The sequence below is a fragment of the Lissotriton vulgaris genome, chromosome 7 (assembly GCF_964263255.1).
Source record: "Lissotriton vulgaris chromosome 7, aLisVul1.2, whole genome shotgun sequence".
Classification (NCBI taxonomy): Eukaryota; Metazoa; Chordata; class Amphibia; order Caudata; family Salamandridae; genus Lissotriton; species Lissotriton vulgaris.
In genome coordinates, this window is record NC_141695.1 from 177,029,975 (window position 1) to 177,055,531 (window position 25,557).

The window sequence follows — 25,557 nt, forward strand, 5'->3', positions numbered from 1 at the left end:
ATAATCCAGAAACACTTATATTGGACCCTTCCTTTAATATAAAAAAGGGCACGTTTATTAACGACTTTATCTTCTTTACTACGAAAACGGCCAAATGGAGAAGTGCAATAAAAAACCTACTAAAAATTCAGGAAACAAAAAACATTCCCTATGGAACTAAGTTGCTCATTACCCCCTCTAGGAATTGTAGGGCTACATTAAATATTACGTGTTATAGAAATGGCATGCTTCTCATTCAAGTGGCCAATAAAGATCTGGAACGCTTTGACGAAATTTTCTCAACACTAAAAAACCACATCCTCAGCAGATCCACTCTAAAAAGAACCCATCCTAAAATTAATTACCAAGCCAGCATAGTACCACCTGGGAACATATCGACTATGGTTGAAATCGGCAGGGAGAATTAATCCAATCAACCTACCCAAATTAAATCGACAGACTGTAGCAACACTAATGATGAAATTCAAACTTTACATCAGGAAACCAGTAATTCACAGTCTAATGCTAATGGTAGCGCTCTAGCGCCTATCAGTAGAAACACCCATATTGAACCTCAATTATTACGTCAGGATAATAATTACTTGAGTGATAAGGAATCTGAATCCGACAAGGCTATAGAATCACAACAGATGGATCTTGCTTTGGCGTTTAAAGTCATCCCTCCCAATGTGGTACAACGTCTTTGTCATGACTCTAATCGAGGAGTAGACAGGGACAAAAACATACACCTAGCAATGGTTCCCTCGAATCTCGACTTGAGCTCCCATCCTACCCCTAACCCCGATATAGACCCACTTTTGGGAACAGTCAGCAGGGTGGAAATCTCACAGGTCGTTCAAGATCAAGTCATCGAGAATGGAGCGTTGGGGAACCTCAAAGTTAGTCGAGGAACTGTCCCTAGCATAATATAACATGCTCAGATCCTACTGGGATAGCCAAAGTAAACCTTCCTAAAGAGTCTCCCACCCAACAAGCCACTAGCACCCCAATAGATTAGACTCTGTAAGGATTAGAACCCTTCAAATTAATAGTGAGCTGATAAACCTCAGCTCGCAATCTTGCAAAACTTACAAAGCCATGCTCGACGCCATTAACGATATGGAAAACCTGCTGTGCTTGTCTGAAAAATGGCTTGCAATTTTTTTTTTCAATCTTCCTCCCCTGAAATTCAAGTTATACACCGTTCCACCCCATTAGCGTTTTCTAATAGAATTTACCGCCCACGCACGCAACTCAACTATCTGACTGATAGTAAGATATTATCCATTGTGTCTACATATGAACCCACTCCTACCTTACAAACTTAGATACAATACAATACAATTTGTAAAGCGCACTACATACCCATGAGGATCTATCAAGGTGCTGGGGGAGGGGAGGGGCTGCTACTGATCGAAGAGCCAGGTCTTGAGACGTCTTCTGAAGGCCAGCAGGTCCTGGGTCTGTTGTAGGTCGGTAGGGAGAGTGTTCCAGGTCTTGGTGGCGAGGTAGGGGAAGGGTCTGCCATTGGCGGTGGTTTTCCGGATGCGGGGAACTGTGGAGAGGGCGAGTTTAGCAGAGCAGAGGCTGAGGGTGGGGGGTAGAAGCTGAGTCGGTCGTTGAGGTATGCTAGTCCGGTGTTGTGGAGGGCCTTGTGTGCATGGATGAGGAGTTTGAAGGTGATCCTCTTGTCGACGGGGAGCCAGTGCAGGTCTCTCAGGTGGAGTGTGATGTGGCTGCGTCGTGGGACGTCGAGGACCAGTCGTGCCGCAGCGTTCTGGATGCATTGCAGCCATATCCGGAGCTTGGTTGTTGTTCCTACGTAGAGTGCGTTCCCGTAGTCCAGTCTGCTGGTGACGAGGGCGTGGGTGACAGTCTTTCTCGTGTCGGAGGGGATCCATTTGAAGATTCTGCGGAGCATTCAGAGGGTGATGAAGCATGACGTGGATACTGCGTTGACTTGCTTGGTCATGGAGAGGGCGGAGTCGATGATGATCCCCAGGTTACGTGCATGGTCAGTGGGTTCTGGGGCAGTTCCCAGCGATGTAGGCTACCAGGAATCATCCCAGGCTGAGGAGGTGGGGCCGAGGATGAGGACCTCCATCTTGTCTAAGTTCAGCTTCAGTCTGCTGTGCTTCATCCCTTCGGCGACGGCCTTCATTCCTCTGTGGAGGTTGGCTTTGGCGGTGTGGGGGTCTTTGATGAGGGATATGATCAGCTGGGTGTCGTCGGCATAGGAGATGATGTTGAGGTTATGTTGCCGTGCGACGCGGGCGAGTGGTGCCATGTAGATGTTGAACAGCGTCGAGCTGAGGGAGGATCCCTGGGGGACGCCGCAATGATCTCGGTGGTCTTGGAGCGGAAGGGTGGGAGGAAGGATGTGGTCTAGGCCAGGGATTTCTCTTGGAATCCGGTGTCATGGAGGCGTGCTGTTAGGGTGCGGTGGCAGCCCATGTCGAAGGCTGCTAAAAGGTCCAGAAGGATGAGGGCGGCTGTTTCTCCTTTGTCCATCAGGATCCTGATGTCGTCGGTGGCGGTGATGAGGGCGGTCTCGGTGCTGTGGTTGCTGTGGAAGCCGGACTGGGATGGATCCAGGATGTTGTTGGCTTCGAGGTATTAAGTCAGCTGTCTGTTGACAATCTTTTCCGTGACTTTCGCTGGGAAGGGGAGCAGGGAGATGGGCCGGAAGTTCATGAGGTCCTTGGGGTCCACCTTGGGTTTCTTCAGAAGGGCGTTGATCTCGGCGTGCTTCCAGCTCTCCGGGAAGGTTGCTGTCTCGAAGGAGGCATTGATAGTTTTTCGGAGGTGGGGTGCGATGGCTGCGCTGGCTTTGTTGAAGACGTGGTGAGGGCATGGGTCAGATGGGGATCTGGAGTGGATGGAGTTCATGGTCTTGATGGTGTTTTTGTCGCTGAAGTTGGACCAGGCAGTCAGGCGACTGGTGCGGGTTGCGGGGGTGGTGGTCTTGGTGGTGGGTGTGTCAGTGTTGAAGCTGTCATGGATGTCGGTGATCTTGCGGTGAAAGAAGGTGGCCAGTGAGTCACACAGGTATTGTGAAGGTGAAATGTCATTGGTGTTGGAGCTGGGGTTGGAGAGTTCTTTCACGATGCTGAAGAGCTCTTTTGAGTTTTGCGCGTTGATGTCTAGGTAGTCCTTGAAGGTGGTCCTCTTGGCGGTCCTGATGAGTTGGTGGTGACTGCGGGTAGAGTTCTTGTGGGCTGTGTAGCTGTCTGGTGTGCGGTCGCTGAGCCATTTCTTCTCCAGCTTCCAACAGGTGTGCTTGGAGGTCCGGAGGTCTTCGGTAAACCATGCGGTTTTCTTGTTGGTATGATTGGTAGCGGTGGTCTTGAGTGGGGCAAGGGTGTCGGCTCAGTCGTTGACCCATTGTTTGAGGTTGATGGTGGTGGTGTTGGGGTCATTGGGGTCGGCGGGTGGTCTCAGGGCGAGGGTGGTGGTCAGTTGGTCCTCGGTGACTTTGCCCCAGCAGCGGCGTGGCAGCTGTTGGGTGCGGTGGTGTGTGGTGGGTTTTCTGAAGGTGAAGTGGACGCATCTATGGTCGGTCCAGCGGGGTTCGGTGGTGTGGTTGAAGGAGAAGTTGGGACTTGCGGAGAAGATGGGGTCCAGTGTGTGTCCGGCGGCATGGGTGGGTGTCGTCATGAGCTGTTTGAATCCGAGGTTGGTGAGGTTGTTGATCAGGGCGGTGGAGTTGGCATCGTTGTTATCCTCGAGGTGGAAGTTCAAGTTCCCGAGGCGGATGCAGTCCTTGAAGGCGAGGGCGTGGGTGCTGAAGAGGTCGGCGATGGCGTCGCTGAACTGTGGTCATGGTCCGGGTGGTCTGTAGACGAGTGTTCCCAAGAGGGTGGTGTTAGAGTCGGTGTGGATCTGGAAGTGCATGTACTCAGCGGTGGTGAGGGTGTCGTCAGTGTTGGTCGAGATTATGAAGGTGTCTTTGTGGATGATGGCGATTCCCCCTCCCCCTCCCACTCTGTTGGTGCGGGATATTTTGTAGCGTTCCACCAGGTCTACGTCAGGTCTCCGTCAGGAAGGCGATGTCCGGGGTGGTTGAGTCTAGGAGGTCCCAGGGTTCGATGGCGTGCTTGCGAGCGGAGCGGGTGTTGAGGAGGATGCATCGGAGGTGGTTGGGTTCTATGGATAATGGTTTGGTAGGCCGGATGCTGGTGAAGCTGCAGTTCTGGCAGAAGGTCCCATGGGTGCGCTTCGGAGTGGCCCGGTAGCAGGAGTGATCTCGTCCGGCGTTGAGTGCGTGGAGGGTGCTAGGGTCGTAGTGCAGTCTGTTCTGGTGGCCGCTTTGGGGTCCAGGCATTCTGGCGCTGAGCGTGGTCCAGGCCGGACGGGCGCAGACGGTCTTGTCTTTGGCGCGCCTATGGCGCACAGTCAGCGCGCCCGCTGTGTGTGTCCGCTGCATGTGTCCGCTGCGCATCCGGGCTGTGGTCCCCATTTAAGGTGGCGAGGGACGAGCAGCTGGGAGCGGGGCGACGAGGGGGCGCGCTGGAGAGCAGCGGCGAGGCGTCAGCAGGTGGAGCTGGCCGGCAGTCGGGGAGCGGCTCGGCCTGCAAGCGGGTCAGGACTCACCCCGATCGCCCGGCAGCAGTCACCTTTGAGGCGGCGAGGGAGGGAGGGGCAGCTGGAAGGCGGAAGCGGGGTGGCGAGGGGGTGTGGCCTCAGGAGTAGGCGGCGGGAAGGGAGGCGGGGTACAGAAGGCACATGGGGGGGTGGAGAGGATGATGAACGGTGCAGAAGCGGCAGAGTACAGTTGGGAAAGAAAAATAAAATACAAAACAGTTGGGAAAAGAGAAGTTAAATACAGTCAGAAGCAATAGATGGCTTAGCTGTGGCAAGTTGCAGTGGCAGCGGTCACTGCGGGCGTGTGCTCGCATGCTGGAGAGCAGTGGCGAGGCATCAGCAATTGGAGCTGGCCGGCGGTCGGGGAGCGGCTCGGCCTGCAAGCAGTTCAGGAGTCACGATAGGAGATAGGAGAGAACAGCAATATTCAAACTATCATAACGAACGCTGGTAGAACTTCTCAGGCAAACATCAGAAGGATCAATGCCAACAATCTTAGGAAAGTGTCACTAATGCCCAAAGAATCTTTGCCACCTTTGAGCTTGGCGCAGAAATTTTTTCGCTACACTCTACTCAACTGTCGCTCAGCAAATAAACACGCGGCAGACATAGCCGACCTCATACTCAACCATGAAATTGACGTAATCATTCTAACTGAAACATGGCTGTCTGACTCTTCGTCGCCCTGGCTAGACCTATTAGTCCCCCTGAACTACCAGATTCTGAGTCAGGACAGAATTATCAGAAAGGGTGGAGGCATTGCTTGTATACATAGATCTGACATTTCCATCACAAAAATACAGGCTGATCCTTTAGAGTCTTGTGAATATCTAGGCATGTCCTTAAGATAAGCAGATAACAAGAACTGTAAACTCCATGCACTATACCACCCCTGGGTACTAAGACCAAATGCATCAACCAGTTGATAGAAATCATTACTACTAACTCTAATCTGCAGACTTACGATATTTTCTTAGGAGACTTCAATATTGATTGGTAGAATGAAGATGATACTCAAAGCGCCCAATTTAAAACATTCCTGAATGGGCAATTTTTAGTCCATGGATGTCATCTCCCCATTACCACCCACAATAAAGGATCCATCCTAGATTGGATCATAGCTAAAGAGAAATCAATTGAGAACATTGCAATCACACCCTGCGATTGGTCGGACCACCACATAATTACATTCAAAATTCCCCTCAGACAAACTAAATCTTCGACACAAGCTATTAAACCCAAAAAGCGGACTAGGGACACTAGAGGAATTAATATGGAAAACATAGCTGCACGCCACGAAATTGATCTGCAGCCACCCAAGAGCATGATTGATGTCTACGACCTTACGCTGCATTATAAAAAAGCAATGTCCAGCATTATTGAGGACATAGCCCCGCTAAAACTGAAAAGGATCTCGCACAAAGACAAAAACCAGTGGTTCAATGGTGCCCTAAATGAAGAAAGAAGGTCACTGAGACTATCAGAACGTAAATGGCGACAACACCCCTCTTCACCCCATTTAACATTACTGAGACAATCCAGGAAAGCGTATAATAAAAGCATTATTAAATCAAAAAAAGAATTCTTCAGGAAAGAATTGGATAACGCAGTAAATAGACCTAGGAAACTATTTGATCTACTTAAAGATCAATCAAACAAGTCGGCCAAAATGGCTCCAGTCACTTCCAAAACAAACTTAAATAGCGAAGATTTCTCGGTCTTCTTTACAGACAAAGCTAACACATCAAGGGGGACTCAAAAAAGCTGCTGAAGACATTGAAATGGAGAAGGGCATGGGAGATAAGGTGCTGGATGAACAAGAATTAGTCAAACCTAAAAACAATGCCAGATGGTCAGATTTTAGACCCGTCACTGAATTAGAAATTTCAAAGATCATGTCGACCAAAAAACCAAACAATCACTACAACGATCCTCTACCGGTGAAATGCTGGTCCTCCATAAATCACCTGCTAATCCCGTCTTGGACTAAGGTCATTAATGCCTCATTATCACAAGGCCAAATACCGGCCTGCTTAAAAACAGGACAAGTCATCCCGCTCCTAAAAAAACCGACTGAGAACCCCTTAGATCTGAACAATTTCAGACCGGTAACCAATATTCCCATGTTGGCCAAAATTCTGAAAAAATGTGTCCAACAACAACTGAGTCTACACATCTCTCATTTCAAGCTTTTAAACAATTTCCAATCCGGTTTCCACCCAAACCACAGTACGGAAAATGCGATTCTTCACATAGTAGATGACGCCTTAGGGGCTCTCGACCAGAACGAAACATGCCTATTAATCTTGTTGGACCTGTCGTCAGCTTTCGACACGGTGAACCATGCCAATATGCTAGATCGACTGAAAAACAGAATGGGATTTGAGGGTACAGTGCTAACCTGGTTCAGCTCCTTCCTGGAGAATAGATCGCAAAAAGTAATTGTCAACCAAACCAATAATACTATAGGAGCTCCACAAGGTTCAACGCTATCTCAGTCACTTTTCAATCTATACGTAGAACCTCCCACTGAAATACTACAAAAAGCTAACATAGCTTTCCACATGTATGCTGATGACACTCAGTTGTACAACAAGGTTGCGTCGACTGATGATATAAAGACAATGAACATAGCTCTGACGAGAACACTTCTATGGCTAACCAAGAACCACCTAAAGCTAAATCCTCAGAAAACTGAATTCCTTCTGATTTCCCCACAGAAAAGCAAAATAATGATAACAGAATGGTCCAACCTCATCACTGCTCTAAAGTGTACTCCGAAGATTGTTGAGTCAACTAAATCAATGGGTATTATTTTGAAAAAAAACCTGTACATGTCAGCACATATCAACAAAATGGCAAAAAGTGTCATGTTCCATATAAGCTACTTACGAAAACTAAAACCTTTTATAAATAAAGCAGACCTCAAAACAGCAGTTCAGGCATTGGTCATTTCAAGGATCGAATATGATTGCACAACCTTAGCAGGGCTCCCGAAGATCTCAACAGCCCCATTGAAAGCATGTCTTAATGCAGCCGCTAGACTTATAGCGGGATCCAAAAAAATTCAACCATATCTCGCCTCACCTGAAAGCTCTCAACTGGCTACCATTCGAAGCACTAATTCATTTCAAGCTGGCATGCATCACCCATAAAGCAATACACCACAAAACTGCAGTCTACTTCGCCCAGAAACTCACGCTTTCGGGAGGGACGCGTTCTTCCAGGAGCAGAGCGGATCTACTACTTAGACCGGCTCGTTTACGAAAGACAAGAACTGAAGACCGAGCATTCTCAGGAGCAGCACCGAGAATTTGGAACGCCCTCCCCGATACTGGAGAAGAATTCCATCCCTCGCAACATTCAAAAAGAAAGCGAAACTGTTTTAAATGAGAACATTTCTCCCCTAATACCTTACAGCTGAGCAATCTGTATTTTATTTTGTCATGCTGTTCGAATGCTTATGCAAGCAGCTCACTGTACAATTTTGGACTTGTATATTCATTTGTCTTATTGTGTTGTATAGTTCTAGAGGCACTATTGTAAACTATATATGTTGTTATACCTTACGGAAGTGCAGTAAATGTCACAAATCAGTAATGTCTCGTAATATGTAAGGTTCGATGTGTTGAAATGCTCCTGTAAAGCGCTCTGATACACTGTGCAGGGTCATATTCGCGCTATAGAAAACACTAACATAAATAAATAAATAAATACCATGCTCATCATTTAATCAACTGTGGCCAGCGCATACGCGCTTAATCACCGAACCTCGTTCAATATTATGTTAACCATTCAAAGCCTAAATTCCACCGTAGCAATACTCCAACCGGATTCCTCCCTCGCCTCTCACACCAGCACGGTTCCGACTTGCGAGTGGAAAGCTTACTTCCTGGTATTTGAAACGACGCGATAATGTGATCGCAGAAAGCATATGAAATGGAAAGCGGACTCTGAGTGAACTCCCGCGTACCCACGGGTGCAAATTATTTATCAAAAATAACTTAATCAGTTCTCGGCACTCCTCAACTTCTGTTTCCACTTGGAAAGTAGCTAGGTATTCCATGTGTCAATCGCTATTAAAGGTGTACTTCAGTGCTTTATGAGTGAATGAAAAAGCATGCAGTGACCAGGTTCAGACCAGTTGCAGTGCATTATGGGCAACAAAGGAAATACAATAATCATAACCAATACTTTTTTTGAGCTCATACCAAATCGTTTTCAACGCCTTTTAGTACACTTTTGTAAAATTATGATTAACATTTAGCAAACATAATCTGTTTTACACAATTCAACACAAATCAGAAATAAGTTATCTGTGCCCCCTGTGTGTGTTCATATTCAGTCTTGGTATGTATGTGCCGTGAGTAATGTGTTTTTCTAACATAAGATATTTGTTATGCTTGGGATCCCTCAATGGCTGTCTTGATGCCTGTTATATGTGTTTAAAGGAAGCATGACATTTCCAGTTTATCATTTAGACCATTTGGCAGCAAGGTCCGAAGTCTTTTTATCCAAAAGACTTCTCTCTGTAAGAGATTTTTGGAATTGTCTGCACTTGGGATTTTCACAACTTGTTCTATAATTTGGAATTTGAGTTGCGCCATGTTGTGGTGTTCTTCTTCCCAATGCATCGCCGGACTGGAGCTGGTATTTTTTTGTGAGAATCTTACTTTTGTGTTCTGTTAATCTGATTTTCATCTTTCTCTCACTTTTACCCAAGTAAAGCAGCCCACATGGGCATTTGATTGCGTAAACCACATTTTCTGTGTTGCAATTGGTAATGCTCTGGGGTGTGACATTATCTCACCTGTAAAGCTGTGCAATGAGTGCAATTCCAACATTTGTGTGTTCCTTTTTGCCAGTTTTGCCAGTTGTAATTTGCTAGATAGTTGGTTGTTTTTTTCTTCCTTGATAAAATCTCCTTTAGGTTTTGATGTCGGGTGGAGGAGTGTGGCTCACTGATTAGAGCTGGCCCGGGACCAGTGTTCAATTCCTGACGCGGCAGGGTCCTGAGCCCAAAAATGTCCACGGACTCGATAATTCTCGCCTCGGTGCCTACTCTAATCATGGGGTCCCACGCTGCAACTCTGGGCAATAGCTTGCTTAATCTCCACTACGGCAGCCTACCCGCTGCGGGATGCCTGGCTTTCACCTTGGGGATGCCCAGTAGGGGTTATCTCACAGGGAAAAGCCAGGACGGGTTCCCAAGGCAAGCGCCCTGATGCCTTCGGGTGATATGTGCGCTACATAAGTCGCAATACATTTACATTTACGTGTATACGAACAGTGGCTTGTTGCAGAATAATTTATTGAAATCAGTTTCAAACTCCAATAGATCCCAACGTTTATTTATGATAGTTCTTATCTCTGTAGATGCTGTGGAATATTTCGACACAAACACCATTCTGTCCTTGTTTTTTTTTGTCACTTTCTCCAACAGTTGTGCTCTGGGTAAAAGTTTGGCTTTATTTAACTGTTGGTTCAAGACTTCCTCTGGATATCCTCTTTGGATATAGTTAGGTTTTTATTTCTCCCATGTTTCTTCACATGTCTTGTTGTTTGATGAGATTTGTTGAGTTCTCATGTACTGAGACACCATTAAATTCCTTGTTAAGGATGGGGGGTGAAAATTGCTGTTTAGCAGAGCATTGTTTTTGTCTGTAGTTTTCTGAACACATGTGTTTTAAGTTGACCTGATTTGATTTCGATCCATACATCAAGGAATGGCAAGGCTCTATTGTGAATAGTATGTGTGAATTGAATCCTTGGATCTACTAAGTTCAGTGTGCGTATGTTGTTTCTCAATGCCAACTCTGATCTGTTCCAAATGAGGAAGATGTCATCAATGAATCTACGAAAGAAAACCAAACCTTCTTGCCACGTTGGATCAGAAAGAATATAATCATTCTCAAATTTTACCATTTACGTATTCGCATTAGCAGGTGCTCCTGGAAATGCCACTGAAGTTCAGTTTAGCTGAATGTAGAACTTCTCATTCCATGTGAAATTACTATTCTGTAAACATAACTACAGCAGTTGTAAAATGAAGCATTTGGGTGTATCTTGTGTTAACAGTGCCCATTCAATGGCTTCTAAACCATTTCAGTTTGGTATAGAAGTATATAATGCGACCATGTCAATGGTGCAAAAGATCCAATCTTGTGAAACCTCATCGGTAAGTGTTTTCAAACTGCGCAAAAAATCTGTTGAGTCTTCCACTAAGTTTTCCAGCCTTGGACAAATGGTTGCAGATAAGCATCAATGTAACGCCCAGGATTTTCGAACAGTGATTCGCATCCTTGAGTATTTTTGGCTGTAGGTCAATTCTTGGTCTTCTGGGGAACTGGTTGGTTAAGAATTTATTCATGGTAGAATCAAGCCAATGCAGATCCTCTGCTTGATCTAATATTTTGCTCAAAGTGACGGCAATTTCAACAGTAGGATCCCCATCTAGACATTCATAAATTTCCTGATTGTTGACATGTTCGAGCACCTTACGTTTGTAGTAATCAGAGTCCATCATTACTAAACCACCTCCTTTATCTGCCTTCTGAAAAAACTACATTGTGAGAAGTTGGCCTGGTATATGATGTCCACTATTCTAGTGGGCACCTTGCTCCACTCCAAATGACCCCAAATGATAGTAGGTTATAAAGTCAACCTTATAGAAAGCTATCCTAGTGGTAGCTGTGGAGAGCAGCCTTCAGGCTAAGACTTGGAGACGAGTTCAGCAAGTTGTTTTACCAATTATAATCTCTTGAATGATCAAATGAAAGTACACCACACAAGGTATATATCAAATATATATGTATTTATTTTAAACACAACCCCTCTGCACTCATTATGAGGTCAGAGGTAAAAGGACAATACAAGAAACTTAATTAGCACACGATAAGTTGCACAGTATACGTTATGCCCGAGGGGCCTCACAAACCATATACTAAAATAGTGGTATAAGAACCACGTGAGAGTTAGAAAGCAGGCCTAGATGCCTGTGGATTCCCTGCGGCTGCCTAGAACCACCAAAGGTTAGGATGTAGGAGGCCCATGTGAGACGCGTGCAGTGTCTTAACACAGCCGTGGGTTACCATTGGCTTTCTATTGAAAACGAACAAGTTACACTTCTAGGTGAACTACGATGGAACCCTTTAAGACTAGGACACTCCGAGAGTCAAGACCCACAGGAGCACCGGAGTACTTGTGTTACCTCACCCAGGGAAGCCGGGTGAATAGGTGTCTTTTTTTGGGTGCATAGGTGTCTTTTGGTGTCGGGTTTCGTCGTCGATTACAATGGAGAGCTGCGAAGAAATGCTGCAGGCGACCAGAGGAAAAGTGTTTGGGTGGATCCAAGGGTGGATCAGAGATGTGAAGAACCTGAAAGCAGAAGGGACAGAGTCTGGGTCACTAGCCAGGGACCAGTATGGCCATAGGAAGATGCCAGCCGATGATTGGGGATTTCAGGTGAAAAGGTGAAGTTTGTCTCTTCAGCCACGAGGTCCAGGAGGCGTTGACTACAACCAGGAGCTGGATTCGAACTGTCCCCCAAGGGATCTAGTAGACTCCAGTGTCGGTATACAGATTGGACCCAACAAGCCGTGGCACATGCAATCCACACAAGATGTCAAGATTGGCTTCGGTGCAGACCAGAAAGGTCTGAGGAACTCCTCCTTTGGAGAGAAGTGGGAGCAAGACTTGAGCAACCAGGAAAGCAAAGTAATTCAAGGATTGATCTATGTGGGGGCTCACTAGTCAACAGATTAGGAACCGCAAAGACACGTCAAGCCGAAATGCACAAAGCGGGCCACTTGGGACACTCGTGGAGTGTGAACCTCTGAGCTTCAATGAAAAAGGTGCTCGGGGATGGGGCTTCAAGCACCCCAATGCACAACTTCAGGATACCTCGGGAAGCAGGTGCAGCTTGCAAAATGCAGCATGTCCAGGAGTTCCGGTCCCCCGTCTCTCATGTCCGCCAGAGGTCTCAGATTTGCTGGGAGTGCAGGTCAGCATCAAAGATGTCAGGAAGTCCATGTCCAGAGTTGCAGATTCTTCGGGATCTGGCGGGAGCTGCAAAAATGCAGACTGGCAAAGATGCAGTTGGTGCCTGTTTGAACAGAGCGGTCACTCCTTGACCACAAGGGAAATTTCTTCTGTCTTCCAGTCGATATGGAATGTCAAAGGTTCAAGATATATGTTGCAGAGTTTCGTCAAGGGTAATCTAAAGTCCTAGGGACTGGGGTTCTATACTTATAGTAAGTTTAGGGGTTGGACTAACTCTAAGGTCCCTCCTATGGGTGGACGTGGGGAGGGGGTGGTTATACCCCTTTCCCTTTGTCCAGTTTTGCACCTGAGCTGGGGCTGAGTGCCCCAGCAACCGGTATGAACTGGGAAATGCATGGAGCACCCCTTGTGCCCCAGGCAGTGTCTGGAAAGCATTCACTGAATGCAACCCTCCCTGCCCCAATACACTCATGCTTGTCTGGGGAGGTGCTAGCACCTCCATGCACAGGAAACGTATTGTCCAGGCCTCCCCTGCCGGAGTTTCGTCCAGCAGCAGGAGGGCAGACTCATGTCTGTGGCAGCAGCATCCATTTTGTGATGCTGGGGTTCTGTTTAACTTTAACTGGGTTTACCAGTAACTACATGTCTTCTCCCTCTAAAAGGGTGGAATGCTTCCCCCGCCGCCAGGACTGGTGGGGGAGGGGGGTAGTATTCCAAAGTGTTTGACACCTTACACAACATGTTTTGATAAAGCTAAACCAAAGTTAGCATTTACCGCAAGGAATATAATGCACTTAAGAGTATATGGTATGGCTATAGCACAGCTATAAGGAGATTGTTCCGAAAGCTGCAGAGGGGCTAAGCTCATGCTAGGGCACCCTCTCACACAAAAACAAGCACTCTGCCTCCAGGATTGTCAAGGCCTGCCATAGGAGTGACTTATACTATGCGTCTATATATTAGATATATATGGGTATACTATATCTAAGCAAGGGGTGTTTACACCACATTACCCAGGCTGTAAGTAAAGACCTGTGGTGCCAGTTTGGAAGGCTAATCAGGGGTGGCACAATACATGCTGCAGCCCCTGGTAGGCCTAAGGTGCACCTATGCTCTGGGTACCTAGAGTACCATATAGGGGCTCACAAGGGTGACCCAGTAACCAATCTGATATGTACCTAAAGTACATGGTATCAATTTAGAGAGAGAACAGCTAGGCTGTGTGCCTGATTAGCAGGGCCAAAGCCATAATAAAGTCGAAAAACCAGTGAATCACAGCAAAAAGTGGGGGTAACCATAGGAAGCAGACCCTACTCTCCTACAGAAATGTGGATTGTTAGCAAGTGTTCTCAATGCGCTGTATTCCGCTCGACTCCGATTTTTTGCTTTTCTTTTGTGTTGAATATTTTTGATGTCTTTCTTGACAACTAATTCAAAAGTATCATGTGACACTGGAGCAGTAAATGTGCTTTTAGTCTGAATTTGAATGATGATATTTCTTGGTTCGATTCCTGAGGACCAAGGACCAAACCAGGGAATAGGGTAGAAATCCATTGAATCAGGAGCAGTAAAGTTAAGTTACGTAGACAGCAAAGCCATCCATTCGTGAGCAAATGACTGACCAAAAGCCTATTTTAGGTGTCTGTTATGCTAAGGATTTATATAGTTTGATAAATACCACTAAGGGCATCCTGGCACTGAGGAGAGGAAGGGAACAGAGATAAAAGACATAGCTGGGCATAGCTGGACTGCAAGGAAAGAAGGACAGCCTACTGAAAAAGGATGTAATTTATTGGAAACAATAGAGGTATATCAATGAAGCCCATCAGCATAACGCGTGCAGCGGTTAACTCATTGCTTAGAAAAAAATCAATAATCCTGCAAAACTATTGCAGCCAGAGAGTACAGAAGAGACAAAAACAGACAGTGTCTAAAGTGTGAGAGGTCACTTTAAGGTTCTTCTTTGGTTCAACACTTTGACTAGCGCCTATGTGCATAGTGCCTGGGTGGGTGTACAGTGGCCATTGCAAGTTCACCAGCAGGGGTGAGCCTTCCCTGTCTCTGGCAGTTCCTTAATTTTATGATGCAAACTCTGGTCTTTGGTTCTCATGATGTGTCCTCCCGAGCAGGCTTTTTCTACCAGTGTTCTATTGAATTCTAGCTAAGTTTGTTTAGTATAAATACAACAATACATTCATATCCTCACATGTGTAGGTGTTCTGAGTACAGGGTTGTCCCCCATGTCAATGCACCCTTCTAGTCAGTCCATCTACACGTCTCCCATGAAAATGCTAGATTGGGGCCTTCTCCTGGAGCCTCTCCATCCTTGTCCCAGTATCTTTCATCTTTTCTGCTGGGGGTGCAGACCATCTTTCTCAAGTCTAGATGGTTAAAAAACACTGGGTCGAGAAGACCAACACTTAGCGCAATCTAAGGGCACCTTCAAGAAACCAAGGCATAATCAGAAATACCACATCCTTAAATTTCTTGTTAGCAGGCAAACAGCAAATCAGCATCTTCACAGGTATCTTCTCAAGTTTCACACACTATGACAGAAGCAACAGCAAATTATAAAGTATAAATTATCCCAAGTGAGATTGAATTGTTGCTGAGCACATCAAGGAACTAGTTGATGTTGGTAGAATGACTCTCAAATGCAATTACAACCCTTGCTTATGTGCATTTTCAATTAGCTGCTACCAATGGTTAGTCCACCCATAGGCTTGTGAGCGGTCAGTACTCACCCCTATTAGGAGTGTTGCCAAATAATTTGGCACAACTGCAGTAGGCTTGAGTCGAGGTAGGAAAACAACATGGTCAGCCAGAAAACCCACAAGTAATATTCGATGTGGTCGGCGTCAACACTCTCTGCACCGTGAACCTTTTGGATTTAATCCGCGACGGTTGTTTATTTATTTATTTTTATTTTATATGCTTATATAGCGCCTGAATAGACCCCCAAAGGGGTATCTCCGCGCTTTGCCATACAAAAGAACCGACTACTATGCACGAACAGTACTAGTGGGTGGTGGGAAGGGAATGAATTAAATGCTGGAAAAAAGGTAGGTTTTCAGGGCTTTTCGAAAAGACAGGTGGTCAGTGCTAAGCTTTAGTGCGAGGGGGAGAGTGTTCCAAAGAACAGGCCCTGCATATGCCAACGCCTTGCCTCCTTGGCGAGTTTTTTTAATTTTTGGAACCTTAAGGAGCTGGAGATTGCTCGATCGTAGTGAGCGGCCAGGAACATAAGGAAGGAAGGCTGTGGAGAGAAATTTCGGGCCTTTCCCCATCAGACACTTGTGAATTGTACACAAGATTTTAAATTTGGTCCGCAGTCGCACTGGCAACCAGTGAAGTTCCATCAGTAGTGGCCGGGAGGGAGTCCTGGAAGGAGCCATCATGGCTAACCTCGCGGCCGTATTCTGGACCACCTGTAGTTTGTTAAAATGGCCTTCGTTAGCTGATAAAAGAAGGCCATTACAGTAGTCCAATCTACTAACGACCAGAGCCTGGACCAAGGTCTTTCTGTGGTGATCTGGGAGGAAAGGAAAGACCCTTCTCAGCAGAGAGATAACCCCGAAACAGGTACCAGCAACCTGGTTGACGTTATCTTTGAAGGTCAGTGACTGATCAAATAGCACTCCCAGATTTCTTATAGTCTGTTTAGGAATAGGGGCAGGTCCTAGTTCAAGAGGCCACCACTCATTGGACCATAGTGTCACTGCTTCCCCATAAAGTACAACCTCTGTTTTGGTCACGTTGCATTGTAAGCAGTTGTTGGCCATCCATTTGGAAACTGCCCTCATCCCTTCTGCAAAAGTTCTTTGTAAAGCAGGAGAGAAGGTCTTAAAGGGGAACAGAAGTTGGGTGTCATCGGCGTAGGTCACCGGTATAAACCCAAAAGATCTCACTAAGTCAGCCAGGGGGGCCACGTACACATTAAACAATGTGGGGCTAAGGCAAGAGCCCTGTGGCACTCCCCTGGTGAGCTCCCTAGCGATGGATTTATGGGGGCCCAATCTGACTTCTTGAGAGCGGCCGGAGAGAAAGCTCTCCATCCAGGACAGGGCCATGCCTCCCAATCCTATCTCTCTAAGACGGCAGAGAAGCAAATCGTGAGACACAGTATCGAAGGCAGCGGATAAGTCCAATAGCACCAGAATCATCGACCCTCCACTATCAAGCGTCATCCTGATGTTATTGGTGACAGCCAGTAGGGCGGATTCGGTGCTATGGTTAGGCCTAAAACCAGATTGTGAAGGATCTAGGCCATCCGCTGTCTCGATATAGTTGGAAAAGTGGGTGTTCACGTGCTTCTCTGTTAATTTGACGATGTAAGGCAAGAGAGAGATAGGTCGGAGGTTAGATAGATCCGTCCAGGGTAGGGTCGCCTTCTTCCGGATTGGGTTTACTACCGCAGTCTTCCATTCCATGGGGACTTGGCCTTTGGCCAGGGAGGTGTTGATAACTGCCTGGATTGAGGGGCCTAAGATGGAAATCAAAGGGGACATCATTTTGGCAGGAAGAAGATCACTGGGAGAGCCTGTTTTCATATGGCCAATAAGGGTTGCCAAATTTTGATCTGTGACGGGAGGAATGACAAACAGGGAGTTTGAAGCCTGTGTGCCAGGTTTAGCTTCGGGAATGGATGTAATAGCCCCACCTTTACAGGTTAAAATTTTGTCATAAATCAAATTTATTTTTTCCTCGAAGAACTCAGAAATTTCGTCACAGAGTGGTTGAGAGGCATCATCGGTGCTTTCAGTGGCTGTGGGTTTAATAAAATTTCGCAAAATTTTAAACAATTCACGGGGACAGTTCCCTGCCTCCTCCAGTTGAGTGGAGAAGTGGACTTTCCTGGCTAATTTTATATTTTTATAATATACTGACTGAACCTCGTGAAATGCTTTCCTGGCCTCTTCATTTTTGGATGTTCTCCATGTTTTTTCAAAGCGTCTGCATTTTTGCTTTTCTTTCCTAAGATCAGCTGTATACCATTTCTCCTGTTTGGACTGGGGGAATTGCTTGTGTAATTTAAGGGGAGCAATGGTGTCAATAGCAGATTTCAGGGACTGGTTAAATTTCTCTAATGCAGACTCAGCAGTGTCTGTATCCGTAACAGTCGGTTGCACCCAGTATTTGTGCAAATTGGTCACTGAAATTTTATGCCATTCTCGACGAAGAATAGGCGGGGGCAGAGCTTTCTGAGGTCGTTTGGTCGGCCCAGCTAGATAAAACTCAACCAAAAAGTGATCTGACCAAAGGATCTTTTTTGCCGGAAAACAACGTATTTTGGTACAGTTGGAGAAAATAAGGTCGAGGGTGTGACCACCTATGTGTGTAGCACCGTTGTTAATTATTTTAAGCCCCAGGTGAGATAGGTCAGTTGTTAAATGAATGGTTTCCGGCAAATCAGGAGTGTCCATATGTATATTAAAGTCTCCGAGGAGGATAAAATCCTCCTTGGCTTTCATATGGGGAGCAAGTGTTTCCAGAAGGAGCAGAGCAAAGTCGGGGTTAGGAGTGGGTGGACGATACAAAAGGGCTCCTTTCCAGGAAGTGCTACCTAATGTGATTTTAAAAATCATGATTTCCATCGCTGGACTACATGTTTTGTCTAAAATAGTTGACTTGAACGTGTCCTTACAAATTATCGCTAAGCCTCCTCCAGTTTTGTTGGGCCTATCAACATGCATAATTCTGTATCCTGAGGGAACACCCAACACAACCGCAGATGTAGTATGGGGTTTCATCGAGGTCTCAGTAAAAAAACAAAGATCAGGTTGTTCTGCATGTATAAGATCCCAAATCTGTAGTTGGTGCTTAGGCATGGAGCGCACATTTAAAAGGAGACATTTAAGTTCTGGGGGGGTTGTGGTGATAGTAGCTTTGGCGCAAATGCTATTTCCTGTCGAGTCTGACTGGAAACGACATTGAAGGCATGAAAAACTCCCCTCGAGCTGTTTATATTGTAACCGTGTGTTACATTTCACCCATGGCTGCAACAGTCGGAGGGTTTGGGGTGCATAAGTGACAAGGTTACTACCTTCGATGTCGGGAATCATCGTGGGATCGCCTTATAACCCCTGTGCCTCTGTCTGCCTCGTCCTGTCGCGGACGGGCGCAGACGGGCAGCTCTTTGGCTGGTCTTCGGCGATGCTGCGCGCGAACGCTGCGCGCTCACAAGGGGCGATGGCTAAATAGGCCCTCCAGATAGGTGCACTAGAGCGCTAACCGCTCCTGGAGTGTCCCGGCAGGAAGTGACTGGCTCTCCCTGGCCCGCCCTCCGCGCAACGGTACTGGTTACCGCGTCGGACCGGGACGGGTCAGGAGAAAAGACGAGCACAGGCTTCCTAGGTAGGTAAATATCGTTCCCCTCCTCCTTGTACTCAAGATAAGGGCTCTGGGGTTTTATTCACCCCAGTGTCAATATGTGCGTGGTATAAATGAAATGCGAGTCAAAGTGTCAGTGCTCAATTTAAAAACATCGTTAGTGATTCAACAGATGTACTTTAAAAACGAGTATTTAAAAGACATGCAATTCGCGTTTTACACCCACCACAAAATAGAACATGCACGGGTACAGTTGCGGTAGCTTTGAAAGGCTAAGCGGCGTAGAGACTCTGCCACCGTCTCACGTCCGCAGCTCACCTGAGTCAGGGCTCCGCCTAAATAGGCCCCTCCAGATAGGTGCACTAGAGCGCTAACCGCTCGTGGAGTGTCCCGGCAGGAAGTGACTGGCTCTCCCTGGCCCGCCCTCCGCGCAACGGTACTGGTTACCGCGTCGGACCGGGGCGGGTCAGGAGAAAAGACGAGCACAGGCTTCCTAGGTAGGTAAATATTGTTCCCCTCCTCCTTGTACTCAAGATAAGGGCTCTGGGGTTTTATTCACCCCAGTGTCAATATGTGCGTGGTATAAATGAAATGCGAGTCAAAGTGTCAGTGCTCAATTTAAAAACATCGTTAGTGATTCAACAGATGTACTTTAAAAACGAGTATTTAAAAGACATGCAATTCGCGTTTTACACCCACCACAAAATAGAACATGCACGGGTACAGTTGCGGTAGCTTTGAAAGGCTAAGCGGCGTAGAGACTCTGCCACCGACTCTGCCACCGTCTCACGTCCGTTTTCAACAAGGAGGCAGCCTAACCCGTTTCGGAACGTTGAAAGAATATCTGCTCATGAAGGCTGGTTTTTCGTACTACTTCCTCTTCAATGCCTACTGCTGATAAAACTCTTTTTGTGCCAAGATAATTGAGTAAAATGTTGACTGACTGAACCTCTTCCTCTACAAATAGCCTACTTCTTTTTTGAGAGGTAATCAAGTAAAAGGTTGACAGGCAATTTTTTGCTAGAATCTATCAAGAACCCTATGGTAACAATATCGAAGCACAATTTGTGTGCTATATGAGAATAATCCACTCTCCATTTTTTCTAATAAAAGTTTTAGTGGTGACAGCATTCAACCAGTTTTTAAGAACCGACTAATGAACTCCTCCAGTCCGACCAACTGGAATTCTATAAAGTACAAGTGGTGATCTTTCCACCACTTCTATGAATTGACTACTGGACTGTTTGAGAAGCTCATCATTGATCTGACGACTTATCAATTTTCCACCTCTCTCACCCCTTGCGATAGGAGGTGCCCACCCACAACCTTCTCCGTCCTGACGAAGACCCGACTTGTAAGGAACACTATCCTATGGCTATTCCGGGTCGAAACGTTGACCACGTTACCCTTGACCTACTCCGATCCCAAACAAGACATTAACAGCTCCAGCGGAGTCAGGCCTTTGTTCATGAGTAATACTTTAGGACTCATTTGAGCCTCGTATTTGGCCTTCTATCAATAAGGACCACTTGTACATAGTCTTGTGAATTAAGAATGATGACTTGTCACTGAATGACACAGATTATCCCTACCCTTCTCTTGACACTTCCCTCACTCAATCACCCCCTTTCCCCTCCTGTTGTGTATGTGGGCACGTACATTTAAACTTGTGATGTTTATAACAAAATGTATTATGAGTTACAATCATTGAAAATGATGTGCATGCAAATCCGAATTAAATTCATTTGCATCCAATAGCTTTGCTCTCTGAGTTTATTGTATAATAATTGTAACTAAGTTTGACTTATTTGTTTTGGTCTTGGACCCCTTCCTTTCATACCCACAAGTAATATTAGCTTTCTTTCTGAAAAAAGTATGCAATCTCAAAACAGAACCTAAATACAATAAAACAAAAATGCCTGGATTTTCAGATGAATTGATTTAAAGGCATACTCTTATTTATGATCTTATCTTTCTTTCAGGAACTTCAAGGGCAGCAAATACATATTTACAGTGAACTGAAGATGGAAAATGAATCACTGCACGCGTCCAATGATGGAGAAGAGAGGCAGTAGGGAAGGCTCCAGTGGCAGAACGTTTACATGTTAATATGTCTGGTTGTTTTTCTAGGACATTTGACTTGCGTGCATTTATGAAGGGGAACTGTAAACGTGTTATTATTATCACACAACTTGTAAGTCGGAGTTCTGTGTACACACTTGTTCGCACATCTCTCAGAGTTTAGCCTTGAACATGTACTTATGGCCTAAAGAATGCAAAAATCAATCAATTAATTAATCAATCAATCAATCAATCATTTGTAAAGCGCACTACATACCCGCGAGGGTCTCAAGGCGCTGGGGGGGGGGGGGCGCTACTGATCGCACAGCCAGATGAAAGGAGGTGGTCCTATGTCAATCACTTTCTGTCAATACTTGCAATAAAACCCTTAAATTGAAATAAAACTTAAATTGCTCATCTGAGAGATTTTCATCACACATAATTCTCCAGGCAAATTAGTTTTCCCTGTTGTTAGCTACCTTAACTCCTTGGTTGCTGGTTACAAGTTAGTCAGGTGCAATATTGGTTCAGAGCTTTCATGCATGCACCTCATCTTCAACCTCGGAAACCAAAGGATCAGCTAGGTATTCACCACCCTGTTCAAGACCTCAATCACCACTACAATATTTCCTGAAGTCTGGAATCATACCAAAGTCAGACCACTTTTCAAAAAACCCTTCACGTTCAAGCTCAAAAACTACCAGACAATCTTCCTGATCCCTTTCTTGGCCAAAATACTTGAGAAGATTTTCAACAAGCAACTCATGGCATGGTACCTGGAGCAAAACCAGCGACTCTATGGCTTCCAATCCAGTTTCCGCAGCAATCACAGTACCAAGACAGTCCTTACCACAGCCACTGATGACATCTCAACCATGCTCTATGGAGGAGAAACAGAATCCCTGATCTTCCTCAACCTCTCGGCAGCCTTCAAAACTGTATCTCATCACAAGCTGATAGAAAGACTCCACCACATCTGCATTCAAGGGGACTCGCTCAGAGAGATCACCTCTTTTCTCACCAGAAGAACACAGTAGACCCGCCTACCACCTTTCACCTCTGAACCCAAGGCTCATCCCGCAGCTCTACTCTCTTCAACACACACATGACCTTGCTGGCAAACATCATCAGATCTCACGGTCTCAACATTAGATCCTATGCAGATGAAACTCAACTTCTCCTTGTGAGAATTTGGCCTGTTATATGATGTTCACTAGTCTAGTGAGCTTCTTGCACCAGTCCAAACAACCCTTATGGTGATGGTTGTAAAGTCAACCTTATATACCAGCTATCCTAGTGGTAGCATGGACAAAGCAGTCTTAGGCTAAAACTTCAGAGGGCATGTAAAGCCAGCTGTTTTACCATATGTAACCCCTTGAATACCAAATGAAAGGACACCACACAGGTTATATATATAAAATATATATGTATTTATTCTAAACACAACCCCTCTGAGCTCTTTATGAGATCAGAGGCTAAAGCACATAACAAGATACTCAATTATCATACATAAGTTGCACAAAATACAGTAGGGCCCTAGGGGCACCTAAAACCATATATTAAGAAAGTGGTACAAGTACCAGGTCACAAACAGATAGTAGGCCTAGGGCCTAGGGAATCGCTAGGGCTACGCTATACTAACTAGTGTTAGAAGGCAGGAGGCCCATGGGATGCGTGTGCAGTGTCTAAACACACACGCGGGTTCTCATAGGGAAACAATGGGAATCGAAGAGTTAGGAAACTTTTCAGGACACTTCCGGATGGACTAGGAGGAAGCTATGTGAAACAAGGACACTTGGATAGTCAATACCCACAGGAGCACCGGAGTACTTGCGTTACCTCACTCACAGGAGCCGGGTGCATAGGTGTCAAGATGTGTCGGGTTTCGTAGCTGGATCCTACGGGGACCTGCAAGACGATGCGAGGAAAATGTTCGGTTGGATCCAAGGGCGGATCGAGGATGAAGAGTACCTGAAAGCAGAGGGGACAGAATCTGGGTCACTAGCCAGTGACCAGGAAGGAACCAGGCAATGTCGGGTGCAATCAGGGGATGGACGTGAAGCTTGTCTCTGCAGCTACGTGGACCAGGAGGCGTCGACGATGACCAGGCGCTGGATACGAGTCGTCCCACAAAGGATCTCGCTGTCGGCGGTGTCGGCTCACGGATTGGAGTCAACAAGCCTTGGAAAAGGCAACCCACACAGGAATAAAAGATGGGCTTCTGTTCAGGCCAGCAAGGCCCTAGCGGCTTCTCTTTCGCAGAGGAGAAAGGGCAAGTCTGGAGCAATCAGACAAGCAGTTCAAGTCTGAAAGTTCGTCGTCACAGAGGCCACTAGCCAACGGGCAAGTAACCGGATAGACGCGTCAAGCAGGAAAATGCAGAAGGGCCCCACGCAGAACTTGTGGAGTGTGGAGGGCTGATCTTTGGTGCAGATGATGTTCGGGGCTGGGGCTTCTCAATCCCCAAATGCACAACTTCGAGGGTGCCTCTGAAGCTGCACAGTTAGCAAGGAGCAGGTTTTCAAGATGGCCGATCCCACGTCTTTCGTCGCCTCCACAGGTCTCAGCTTTGCTGGGACTGTGGATCGGGGTCATAGAAGTCTGGAAGTCTGGCTCTTGTCAGGCTCTGTGCTTGGGCTCCGGCAGGAGCGTTGACAAAGCAAATTGCTGATCGCTAGATGGTGCCTGTTTGCACAGGGTAGTCACTCCTTGACCACAAGGGAGATTCTTCAGTCGTCTTCTGTGGAGTAGATCGTCGAAGGTCCAGAGTTTTGTGTCGAGTTTCGATTCCAGATTAATCTAAAGTCTCTTGGGCCAGCTCCTACCTTTATACAACTAAAGTGGGCTGGTTTACTTACTAGGTCCCTCCTATGGGTGGGACCAGGTAAGGGGGTGGTTACACCCCTTTCCCTTTGTCTGGTTTTGCGCCAGAGCTGTGGCTGGAGTGCCCCAGCAACCGGTTTCAACTGGAGTATTCATGGAGCACTTTGTGTGCCCCAGGCAGTGTCTCATTCCTTTCAGCCCTCCCTGTTCCAATACACTATGGCCTGTCTGGGGTGGTGCTAGCACCTCCCAAGACAGGAAACCTATTGTCCAAGCCTCCCTCGCTGGAAGGACTCCTAGCAGCAGGAGGTCGGACTTGTGTCGGTGGCAGGCAGCATCCCTTTTGTGATGCTGAGGCTCTGGTTAACTTTAACCGGGATTAGTAGGAACTACATGTCTTGTCCCTCTAGAAGGGTGGAATGCTACCCCCATCGCCTAAACTGGTGAGGGGGTAGTATTTCAAAGCATATGACACCTTACACGACATGTTTTGATAAAACCAAAGTTAGCATTTAACTGCGAGGATTATAATGCACTTAAGAGTATATGGTATGGCTATATCATAGAACAGCTAAAAGGACATGGTTCCGAAAGCTGCAGACAGGCTCAGCTCATGCTAGAGCCTCATCTCACATAAAACCAAGCACTCGGCCTTCAGGATTGTTAAGGCCTGCCATAGGAGTGACTTATAGGTGCATATGTGTCTATATATAAGGGGAGATACAGGAATACTATATCTAAGCAAGGGGTGATTACACCACCTTGCCCCAGCTGAGTGATCAGCCAGTTGTGTCAGTTTGGATGGCCAGCCAGGGGTGGCATAATATATGCTGCAGCCCCTGGTAGGCCTTGGGTGCACCTATGCCCTGGGTACCTATAGTACACTTTACAGGGGCTAACAAAGGTGACCCAATTCCCAATTGGTAATGTACCTAAAATACATGGTATGAATTCAGAGAGAGAACAGCTGGGCGGTGGGTCTGATTAGCAGGCCCACAGCCACATTAAGTCGAAAACCAGTGAAACAAAAAGCAAAAAGTGGGGTGACCATAGGAAAGCAGACCCTACTCTCCTACACTCCTCTCACTCACCAAAGACCCTACTACCACCAGGACCAACTTCCACAGATGCATGATAACTTTCACCGCCTAGATGAAAAACAACTGTCTAAAACTGAACACAGACAAGACGGAAGTACTGATCTTCAGCAAGAACAGCAACCCAAGGAACGACTCCTGGAGGCCATCAGACCTGGGACTCACACCCATACCATTTTACCACACCATAAAATCTTGGAAATGATCACTGACAACCAGCCGCGGCCTATGCAAGTAAGAGCAGTGGGGCGGTGGGACCGGGTGGGGGAGGATTTTGACAGATGATGACGCGGTAAAATTAAATAAATAATTTATTTTCCTTCCACATCGTCCATCGAGATCCCTCCCTACTGGGCCCCGCCGCCACACCGTTCTTACCTGGGCTGCAGCTACTACTTGATGCTGAATTGTAGTAATGTATGTAAATATCCAATAGACAGATCAGGTACACCAGGGGCTGCATGGCTGGGACAATGATAATTATAGTTGTAAGGGTGGCCCTAGGTGCAGGGCAGAGATGGTTCAGTACTTTTCAAAGTATTTGCATGTGTTGGAAGTTACAAACACATCAACAATTCAATTTTAACATTCAAGTCAAGTAAATAATAAATCAAGGAAAAGAGCAGAAAAGCAACATTTTCTAACTCAGTGATAGTGATCTATCTGTGAAAGAGAATTAGAA

The 25,557-nt window shown here is 46.3% G+C and overlaps 1 protein-coding gene across 3 annotated transcripts in view; it reads left to right on the forward strand.

Moving 5' to 3' along the window:
- The window catches only part of LOC147701130 (sialic acid-binding Ig-like lectin 8), a 264,297-nt gene extending 242,906 nt beyond the window's left edge, over positions 1–21,391 (forward strand). Inside the window, exon 9 of one of the 3 annotated variants that reach the window (XM_086929900.1) lies at positions 20,877–21,391. In XM_086929900.1, the coding sequence (XP_086786026.1) occupies positions 20,877–20,969 (93 nt within the window). In that variant the 3' untranslated portion in view covers positions 20,970–21,391. The remainder of the gene's footprint in view (positions 1–20,876) is intronic. The other 2 variants (XM_086929899.1, XM_086929901.1) reach the window with 2 other exon arrangements.
- Positions 21,392–25,557: the final 4,166 nt, after the last annotated feature.